The sequence below is a fragment of the Populus trichocarpa genome, chromosome 3 (assembly GCF_000002775.5).
Source record: "Populus trichocarpa isolate Nisqually-1 chromosome 3, P.trichocarpa_v4.1, whole genome shotgun sequence".
NCBI classification, from domain to species: domain Eukaryota; kingdom Viridiplantae; phylum Streptophyta; class Magnoliopsida; order Malpighiales; family Salicaceae; genus Populus; species Populus trichocarpa.
In genome coordinates this window covers 9,031,816-9,042,592 of record NC_037287.2, presented here as the reverse complement: position 1 = coordinate 9,042,592, position 10,777 = coordinate 9,031,816, and the positions used below count along the sequence as shown (strand labels likewise).

The window sequence follows — 10,777 nt, the reverse complement described above, 5'->3', positions numbered from 1 at the left end:
TTGGAACGAGGGTTTTTGAAAATCTCTCGTATCCATCTCCCTCTGCTGTCCCTTTCTTGTCATCCCGGATTTGCCCCCTTTTTTTTACTTTATTTCCATGTTTGCTCTTTTGTTTTTCTTCCTTCTTCTTCAAATGAAAAGGCATAATTTGCGTGCTTTCAATTTTGATGTCTAAACTTTACTGACCCTGTCAATTCGGTGCATCATTGTTTTTTTATTCCTTCTTAACCAAATTCCATATTGTTTAGAGTTCAACAACGTGATTTTGGATGCTCACCAGATAATTGTTTCGTAGCTGGTGCAGATTAACTTGTTTGTAATGTTGTTAACTAGCCAACTCACACGTGATTTATTACGGATTAAGTTTGCTGATATTTCAAAATATTCAAGTGGTTTAGAAGTAGGGTTTATGGATTGGATAATTGATTAATTTATTGGTTCTAGCAATTTGATTTATTCATTTTGTTTTAGTTAAGGTGGCTGGGAGCTTATACCTGTGTCTGGATAGGTCACGGTAACTAGTAGCTAGTACCTACAAAAAGTTCTCTTTTTAAAAATTTGATGACTCTCAAATGTTTAAATAAATATTTTTAAAAAAAGAAAAAATACAATAGTATTTTAAAGAGATGGTATCTGAAAATATATATGCTAAAAATATTCAAAATGAATTGAAATCTAAATCTTACGCTCAAAAGATTCATTGGGCATTTATAGCCTATGAATCTTTTCATTTTGATGAGAGAAGGATTTGAAAAGTAATTTCCTTCTGATAATATCAATGAGTGATAAATACCTCATACACATCATTAATAAAAGATAAATATCTCTTACACGTTATTAATATTAATGGAATTGTGGTATGTCCTTAAAAGACTATTTTACACCTAAGAGTGTTTGAGATATGACCTTAAGATTTTATGTTAAGGATTACAAGAATAAACAAATGAAGTATTGTGGCCAAATATGGAGCCTAGAAAGATCATTAATTCTATATCCATTTGGGTTTGGCATGATGTCGAGCCTAGAGATGTTTGGTCTAACAATTTAAATATCTCTTACACGTTATATATATATATATATATATATATATATATATATATATATATATATATATATATATATATATATATAAACACTGATCTATCAAGGTTAAAAGGTTTTTTAAATATATGTGTTGTTAATGTATTTTTCCATATCATAAAAAAATTAAAATATTGAACTAAAATATTGATACTTAGTAACTCCCCAAGTTTTGTGTATTAAATACCCAAAGATTTGAAAAGTTATCAGTTTTAATGAGAATCTTTTTACATGAGAATTGTATGTCCCATTAACAAGAGATTTTTTACCTTCTTTGTGAGATTTATTTGTCCCCTATAGAATTATTGGGATTCATTATAGTCAGGTAGCTCATCTTTATTAAAAAAGATGTTTTTTAGAAAACAAAATGGCGACGTGCATTCAATGTAATATTTGAGTAGATTTCTAGATATCTCAAATGACTGAAAAGTCATTCTTCCAACAACAAGGGTGAAAAGTTGTTTTTTTTATAACCCTAGTCATTCTTGCTTTTATTTTTTACTCTTTGTAACTTTTGTAAAATAGTTTTGTTGAAAAATCCCTAAACTAGTTTTGCCTTAACCTGAGAAGAAAATATCTTTCTAGGTATTTCCCACCAAAACCTTTTTCTTCGTTTTCTTCTTAAACATCAAAATAGACCCAAAAAGAGTCAAATTTATCCTTATAAATAGGGATATCGTCGTAGCCTCAGGTGAGGAGTTCATGTTCCAACCTAAAACTAAAGGAAGTAGCAGGGCACAGAGATCCATCAGACTAGGTCTCAAAAGTAGAGGTGGAACCTTATTTTCCACCTCTAGTAAGGGGGAAAGTAGTTTTCTCTATCAGAACAGTTTTTTTTTTTTTGTTATTACTAAGGAACCTCAAAGAAATAAAGGTTGTCTTAGGCCTTTAAGGATGATGCCCTTAACACATTGGATTCAAACGACATGGCATTTATTAATAGTCGATAGCTAAAAGAGTACATAGCTCAAATGTCTACTAGGACTAAGCGTATAAGCCAACTGACCTCTTTTTTTCATGCATGCGTTGCGGTATTTTTTAATGTGTTGTCCTTCAATTGAGCTCCTCTAAAAAATAGTTTGGGATGGCTTATAATGAATATGATGCCCTAAGACATGGGATTGATAAGGCGAAGGTCACTTAAGATAGTCTGAGAGTTTTTCGAGTGCTAGTAGATAAGATATCCCGATATTTAGTAATTCCTGAACTCCTTGCTATGAAGAAAGAAGTCTAGAGTTTTTCGAGTGCGGTTGGAGACTGAGGAATTCTCTTAGGGAGTTCCAAGAAATTTTTAGAGAATTTATAATTTTATCCGAGATAGTTGGGGCCTTGGGGCAAAGTCTTTCTTGTCATGTCTATATTTTCATCACGTTATATTGTTACAGCATGTTTTAATGATTCGTGAATGCATATGATATCTATATAAATGTTACTATTGCCGGTAAAACCCCATCGGGCATGCTTGCTGTCCATGAGTTTCATAATGCATTTATATATTTGTCAATTGTCATGAGAAATATACTTTCTCCACGCGTAGTCATTGTGTGTGTATACAATTCTAATTACTTTTTCGTATTTTTTTTCTTCTTCTGAAAGTACACAAGTATATGTAAAAGCGGAAAAGAAAACAAGATTGGTTGTTTTTATAGATCATAATTTTAAATATTGTATTATGCCAAAGTGGATAAAGAATCCAAGAACAAAACTTGCATCAATCACATTGTTTGTTGAAAAAAGTCATGTCTAAATGGGATTTGTGTTCATCTTGATCATGAAGACTGACTTTGAACATAGGCAGTCTAAATGTTCAGGTCTTAAACTAATTTATGCAAAGATTAATGGCAGTATCAGATACATCGACGAGGAGGGGCATTGGATACAACGAAGAGTCGATCGGGAAAATTTTTGTTGGAGGTGCACAGTACATAACAATTCTAGTTGGGAAACCAGCATATCCCTTTTTTTTTCTTTCAAGAAATAACCACAGGTATCCTTTTTCCCTTTTCTTTTATTTTGTTTTTAAAACATATCCCTGAATTATTTTCTCGGCAGTGCTGGCTATGATGATGGGTCAAACAGGCTCTCTTGTTTTTCCCAGTCAAGTTGGCTATGAATTAACAACATGCAGTCAGGATGGCATTTGCCAGCTTGTTTCTGAGAAAGAGCTCGTCGGCCCTTGCTTGTTGGGGCTCCTCTTCAGATGTTTCGAATCAACTTAATCCTATTTTCTTCAACAAACAGATAATTATGTAAAAAAAAGAAGCTTGTTATTGAATGGGTGCAACTCAATCCTCTAATAAACACTCACTCCAATGCAGGAGAAGAAAAGACTCTTGAGAGCAAGGCGACAGAGCAATTCTTCGACTAGGGAAATGGGAGAGAGGCCTTTCTTTCCTTGTCAAGGCAGGAAGAGCGAAATGGTAATCATAATTAAATCATTTTCAAAAACAATCAAAGAAAGCGAGAGTCGGAAAGATTCAAGTTTCTATAGTTGTTCCTGGTATCAAGCAAAATATTTAATTCATTGAAAACCAAAAATGAGAAGCATATGCGTATGACAGACAGGGAGATAACAAAATTTTGTATATGTAGCAGCAATTAACATTACCACTGGGATTAAATTATGAACAACGACTCCTATCTTCAAGAGAGAATGTTAAAATGATTAGACCATTTTAAATTATGAACCAAATAAAAGAAAAGAAAAGAAATATACTATATGTAGCATAACCTAATATATAGTTCAACATTATCCAACCAGATGAAAAGGAATAGACAGGAAGAAAAGAATCAAGAAGTTTTTAAGCAAAACATGGAACTGGGCGAACAAGCTTCATCTATTCAGCCCGCAAGATCCATGGAATGCTTAACCTGTGTTAGTTAAAGGTATACACATTTTCCATGCGCCACCATCTCATCTGTTTGCTAATCTACAAGTACTGTTCGTGTATCCTGGCTCGGTTCTCCTCCCACCACAACTTTGCACGCATTTCTCCAAGCGCCACCATCTCATCTGTACAAGTACTGTTCGTGTACCCTGTCTCGGTTCTCCTCCCACCACAACCTTGCACGTGTTTCTCCAAATGTTTCTCGGCTGCATCAAGAATATAAGAAAAAAAAACACATCCATTACACATGATTTTGATCATTAATTTAAGCAAAAAGTAAATATCAATGCCTACGTTGTTGTTTTGTATATGGGTAATGGAAAATTGGAAAAAGAGAACCCAGATCATTGAAAATTGGAAATATACAACCCTGCCCATTTAACCAGTATGTTATCAGTCAGAACAGTTTCATCACAAATCTCAAGCCCAAAATTCGCCTTGGTTTCTAGATCATCCATGAGAAATAGTTATGGCTCCATGGCAATTCTTTGCAGGCAACTAAGATTATCTAGACCACTATGATAGATGGCATGAGCTTATGGTGCAAGAAGGATTTGGCTCATTCCTTGACAGGAACTGAGAGGCTCAAACTATATTTTATAGCTCCAAAAATCTTCTAAAATCTAATTATAAGCCCCATCTACCGTGAATTGGTGCCATGTTTAGCTGTTGTTCTAGCCCAGCAAAAGCAGGTGCTAGACAAGTCAGCTCCGTCAGCAAACATCTCGATCAGTTTATTTGTCCAAATAACTAAAATCATGAGCAGTTTCAATTCCATCTTTCTCTAAATTATTCAGACCCACTGACCTGAACCTGACACGTCTAAGCTCTCTGGTGCCACCTGGCAGTGCTCTGATAGTGATGTATACCCCTGGTTCATCCTGTTCAACCCATTCAGTCTCCATATCACTTGCATTACTGATGGAAAGTTCTTCTGAGCGATCTGACTCTCTTGACATACTAGTCCTCACAGAACCATCTATTGATGATGTCTCAGTTTTAGCCCCAGCAATGCTAGAGAGCTTTGGTGTTGAAGCAAGACCAGCTGACTCATAATATTGGTGAGATTGCATTGGGTGGTGGTCAAGTGAATCTGATGACGAATAACCCATTCCTGTTGGATGGTGGAAATTGCTTGGGCGTTCTTTGCCCAGTGGAGGAGTCGTGGGACTGTCTTTGGCTGATTCAGGCTTTGAGCTCTGCAAAAGGAGACAGGTAAAATTAAACAATAAAACTAGCTCTATTATCAATGCCAGTTTTGTGAAGTACAATGAAGTAACTCTGAGCTCTAAAAAACACTGACATCCTGTATTACATTAAATCATTCAAAACCTAAAAGAGAATTAAGGACTTTAACAGTGCTCTTCAACAGTCTAACAAGATTCATGCTGATTACAATAGAGAAGGAAATGATTCATTCCAAGCAAATCAGAGCAAGCATTTCCTATCCCTAACCAAATGTTGCTAAACTTCAAAATTTAATTCACACTCACCTCATCTTCAGATCTTGGTGGAGGTGGAAGTGGGACTGATTGGTGATTGAACTGTTGAACATTGTATAATTCCATGACCTTGTCATAGTTCTCAGCCCACCAGCTTTGAGCTTGCCATTTATTGAACATTTCACGACTGATCAAAACATCAAAATGTTAAAATGATGAAAAAGGACCTGTCAGCATCTATAAAACCCAAGCAAAATGTTGGAGAAGGACGAATCATCCAGTTTTTTCTGGTATTAAAACTTTAAGGCAGTTGGTTATTGATGGTTACTCATCTAACAGATTCGCACTGCTATCATATGAGGGAAGCTAGTTTATCTTGATAGCAAGACACCCAACCATTGAAGGAAAGGCTTGACAGAGGAAGGGAAATGCGGTAACATCATATATCATTACTTATAAAGAAAACAACAACAACAAAAATCATGAACAATTGAGAACATCACAAACATGAAATGTTGCATAACTCTAATCAGGTTGGCATGAAACATGAATCTTGTTGTAGGTGAACAAAACTGTATATGTTAAGAAACCCAATTAAAGAAACACCAAGGAAAAAAAAATCAACATAAAAGTAGCATCGCTTTCGTTACAAGAAACAGATGGGTTATTACTCATTTCATTCAACATTTCAAACTACAAGTAAACCAGTGTAAATTCAGATTGAGATTAAGTGAGATAATTTCTGGCACAAACACACTGCAGCTGCTCTTTATCTTATAAATAAGTAGTTTGGCCACAGATTTCTCAGCAAAGCATTCTCAAGATCAAGAACTGCACAAGCCAGGTTCATGAAACATGAAAATACTTGTAAGTGCCAAGGTATATTATACAGCTGTAAGTTGCACATGCATGAATAACATTGTATTTGTCTATATGTAACAATGACAATCTGCTAATTTGACATTCAATGATCATAAGAGGATTAGAAAAGGTTCTTATTGTGTTTCAATTGCCAAAGAAATGATAGCTTAAGCAGAGAACCAACCAAAAAGAGTGAAAGCAATGAAATATTTCTTTCTTTAGTGGGAAATTTTGCTTATTCAAGCCTTCTAGAGCTGTAAGCAATATTCCTCATCAACTCTCAATTGTTGGATAGAGGGTGATCACTAAACTAACCCATCAAAACATCTTCTCCAGAAAATTTACAAGTTAAAACACGAACATTGCTCATAACTCTTCAAAGTTCTCATTTTCCCTTTTCTTTTCTATCTTTTCATTTCTCGTTGGCAAGATAGGAGATGATGAATGATTCCAAGTGCAGATAGTGAAGCATAAGCTGTTCTTGATTCCAAAAGAGAATAAGAAGAAGCGGGCAAGCAAAGTATAAGGCATCTACCGTGTAATTGTGTTGTGGATGGTTATTTTCTTTAGGCAATGCAATTTTCCTAGTATCTTACATTCAGGACATAGAACATTGTGGGCACCCATACCCACGTGCACATAGACACGTCTTTGGTCATTATTCTGCACTTGAATTCACCCATCAGTTTCCCTACATTTTCTACTGTTATGGTACAGCTGACTCAAAAGTTTTTGTCCTCTGCAGCTTTCCGATACCGTTCAGGATGACAAAGCTGTGATAAATGCCCAATTCAGCATCAAGAGCCATCTAACAACAACAACAACCCCCCCCCCCCCCCCCCCCACACACACACACAGAGCAAGAAAACATATGATTGCATTGATAAAAGAAGAACAATTAGTACCTGAATCGAATTCGCTTCAGATCATTACCGCCATCAGGCAATGAAACAAAAGTGATGAGCACACCAGGCTCAACTTGCGCAACCCACTCCTTAGGCTCATCTTCCTCCATAAAAACCACCGACTCCGTCCGCCCACTAACTGAAGCAGGTGTGCCTTCGCCACTCGATAGCCCTTTTAGTCTTGCCTCCGACTCTTTCCCCCACTTTCTCGGGGTCGAATTGGAACTTCCTGCTCTACGATACAAGCAGTGGAACCTCGCTGAGTCTGAGGCAGCATCAGACTCAGCATAGTTCCTGTTATTGTTATTGCTCGAGGATCCTGAACATGGCTTGCAGTTTCTATATGCTCCTGAAGCCTTTACAGCCATATCCTTCATCTATAACAGCAACAACAACAACCCTTTATCACTTTGCAATAAAACAGAGACAAAAAAACACTAACACGGTGTTTGTTAGGAGGGATTGAGTGTATTTTTCTTTTGACAAGAAATATAAGGATTTAATGAAGGATTGGATGGATCCTTATACTTTCATTTGTTTATAATTTTCAATGCTTTCAATTTGGATAGATTGACTCTTACTCTTCCCCTTCCTTGTTAACTGAAAAACTAGAGGAATGATAAACCATCCATCCTTTCTCTTCCCTTCCCCTTCTCCCAATCCATCCTCCCTGACAAACAGACCCAATTCCGGTTCAATTCTATTCATCCACCTTCTGTCCCAAAAATCTAGAAAAATGAATTCAAGAAAAGCCATATTGTGCTCATGGTTCCAATCTTGATTCAATCAAGCACTATAACTTTTTTTTTTTTTCAAAAATAAATTTGAAAGAAGTACTGCTGTGACATACGGCAGTAATATTAGACCCATATCACACAGTAACTAATTCCAGTTCTTCTTTCACCGTTTTGGTTTCAGCTCAAGCAGTCTCCAAGGGCCCGGTCGAAAACCCAGGCCCGAGTAGAACGAAAAGAAAAGATTGGAGTCGTTCAAAGGAAAAGCGAGGACCGAAAATGCCTACTCCCCTGGTAGGGCTATCCAAAGCAATCACCCAAGACAAGAATAAAGACAGCTGAACAAGACCATGCGGATAAAAGAAGGGTTGTGTGATTAGATTTTCACTTGATCTGGAAGACCAGTCTAAGAGACTGGCCTTTCTTAGTTACTCTCACCAGAAAGAGAAGGGGATCCAGGGGAAGTCGAAAGACAACTTACAGGCTTTCCTCAAAGCTCACAGCTAGTCCTCCTCTTTTTATATAATTTCTAAGCAGGCGGATTAAAAGGTAAGGAATAACAAGGTCAACCTAAGCTTAGTCGAATTATTACCCTCCTCCAAAGGACAGGGAAAGAAGAAATAAAGGCAAAGAAAATTTTGGGTTCTGCAGAAACTAGACAAAAACAAAAAAACAAAAGAACAATCATTAGTTTTTTTTTTTGGTATTTTCACTCAACCTATAAATTAAAAGTTGAAAAAGAAAATGAAACATGACCCCTCAAATCCAGCTTGTTAAAACAAGAAGTGTAATTCATATTTTTCCTTACTATATGCTTCGGTGCTTTCTGGGCTTTAGCTCCAAAAAAAATGAAAATAAAATTTAAATCCTTGACTCTACTACAGCAACCCAACAGAAGATAGAAAGGTGAATGAAGCAGAGCATGCATACTTGAGCTGTGAGTGCCTTCATGGCGTGCTTAGTCCTAAGCGTCTCAAAAGCAGCAACATCAACATCCTCTTCTCTGTCTCTCGGCGGCGAACATCGGTTGTTGAGTCGCTTTGAACACGCAATACAAGTCAACATCCTCTCCCGGTTTCTCTATACCTACAACCCAATAACACAGATCAGAGGCGCTTGTGCATAAGAAAACAAAATGAGCTACATATTCCATCCATAATCAATGCTTACAAGGAGAAAAGGGAGAGGTTGAGTTGCAGATGGGGTTCGGCCTATTTGAGATCCCACGGTTTGTCGTGATGGGTATATTTAATTGGCAACATAAATGTCAGGAAAGAGAGAGGAGAAGTGACCGTTAATGGAGGAATGAGAGGGTGGCTTTGAACCTATTCGTTAAAAATCATTATAATAAATATAAAGAGAAAAGGGGCTCCTTTCTTTAAAAATACTTACTCTTCACAGCTCTACACTGCCAGTTAGAATGAGTAACAGCTAAGAAATACCAAGACAAAGAAAGAAAGAAAGAAAAAACAACACCCTCTCTCTCTCTCTCTCTCCCCCTCTCTCTCCCCTTCACACAAGAAAAGCCAAAGGCCAAAAAGCATATTCTCTTCTCTTGAACGTGCAAGTGGGTAATCCGAGGAGCTGAGAGTTGAAAAGGTAAAAAATGAAACTATTGTTTTGATTCCGGGAGGCTTTAGACGAGGTCAGGGAATCAGTGTGTTGGAGACGCAAGGGGAAGCTTTTGTTTTTGTGTGTTATATTCGTTTTGGGTTTTTGGATGTTCGTTTCTTTTTCTTTTTTACCGCTTGTAAAGAGCTCTGTAGCTATTTATTTTTAAAAAGTTTATTATTTAAAAGTATTTTAAAATAATATGTTTTTATATTTTTCAAATTTATTTTTAATATCAGCACATTAAAATAATAAGATTTAAAATTATTAAAAAATTAATTTAAAAAAATTTAAATTTTTAAAAAGTTATTTTTTAAAAAAAAATAATAATTTTAGCTTGTTTGGGTATGAGATACCTAAAGAGAGAATAACAGTATTTTATAAAATTTAAAAAAATATATTTTTAAAATATAAAAACAAATATGATTTTAGTTTGTTTGAGTTTGGAACACCTAAAGAGAGAGTAACTGTATTTTATGAAAATTTTAAAAAAAATTATTTAAAAATTATTTTTATATTTTTTAAATCTTTTTAATTTTAATATAGTGATTTTAAAAATTATTTTAATATATTTTTAAATAAATAAATGTTTAAAAAATAATTATACTGTACTGACAAATACTCCTTAAAAGTAAAAGTAAAAAAAAAAAAAAAAAAAGGACACTCTATGCTCTCCTTTATTTTAGTAGTACTTTAGCTTATTCCATTTTATCCTTATTTTCATGATTGCGACTCATCCTTTTTACTTTCCAGCTTTGTCTGTTTAGCTTCCGATCTTCACTTTCAAGGCTACCACGGGCACGGTAGATTAAAGTTATACCGTGTTTAGCATCGTCTTGAACCCCTTTATGAAATATTTTAATTTTTTTTAATTTGACATTAATTATTTTTATGTTTTGAAATTATTTTGGTATATTAATGTAAAAAAAGAATTGATCTCGTAATGCCTGCCACTCGAGTAAAAAGTCCGAGGAAACCAAGAAAAAAGCCAGCAGAAATCGGACATGAGACAGGGAATTCCCTGGAGATTATTTATTTTGTTGTATTATTATACAACACTGTCACAGTTTGATTCAGAGGAGATAAAAGGGAAGATGGTGCCCCATGACGGTGGCAATCAGTGAGGAATTTTGGGTGGGCACATTTTCGGAACTGCATTGAGAGCTCCGGCAGGCTTTTATCAAATCATAAGGTGAAAAGGAGTCTGAATGATGACGGTGATGACGGTGATGAGGAGGAGCCCTCAAGAAATTCTC

At 35.6% G+C, this 10,777-nt stretch overlaps 1 protein-coding gene across 2 annotated transcripts; it reads right to left on the bottom strand.

Moving 5' to 3' along the window:
- Window positions 1-3,734: 3,734 nt before the first annotated feature.
- Window positions 3,735-9,576, bottom strand: LOC7475705 (protein Brevis radix-like 2). 2 transcript variants are annotated; one of them, XM_024596493.2, is made up of 6 exons: window positions 9,303-9,576; window positions 8,841-8,996; window positions 7,177-7,553; window positions 5,462-5,597; window positions 4,776-5,167; window positions 3,735-4,174 (listed from the first exon to the last, which is right to left on the bottom strand). In XM_024596493.2, the coding sequence occupies exons 2-6, from the start codon at window positions 8,973-8,975 to the stop codon at window positions 4,090-4,092; spliced, it is 1,125 nt and encodes a 374-aa protein (XP_024452261.1). In that variant the 5' UTR covers window positions 8,976-8,996; window positions 9,303-9,576; the 3' UTR covers window positions 3,735-4,089. The 2 variants fall into 2 exon arrangements, with proteins under 2 accessions (XP_024452261.1, XP_002304146.2); XM_002304110.4 differs by having other exon boundaries at window positions 9,081-9,379.
- Window positions 9,577-10,777: the final 1,201 nt, after the last annotated feature.

Bases quoted from the DNA above. Each gene is read 5' to 3' on its own strand.
- LOC7475705 (XM_024596493.2), bottom strand. From the start codon at position 8,975: ATGTTGACTTGTATTGCGTGTTCAAAGCGACTCAACAACCGATGTTCG. The intron at 5,598-7,176 runs GTACTAATTGTT...TGTTTTGATCAG, and splicing joins CTGAAGCGAATTCGATTCAG to TCGTGAAATGTTCAATAAAT. The intron at 5,168-5,461 runs GTGAGTGTGAAT...CTCCTTTTGCAG, and splicing joins CACCAAGATCTGAAGATGAG to AGCTCAAAGCCTGAATCAGC.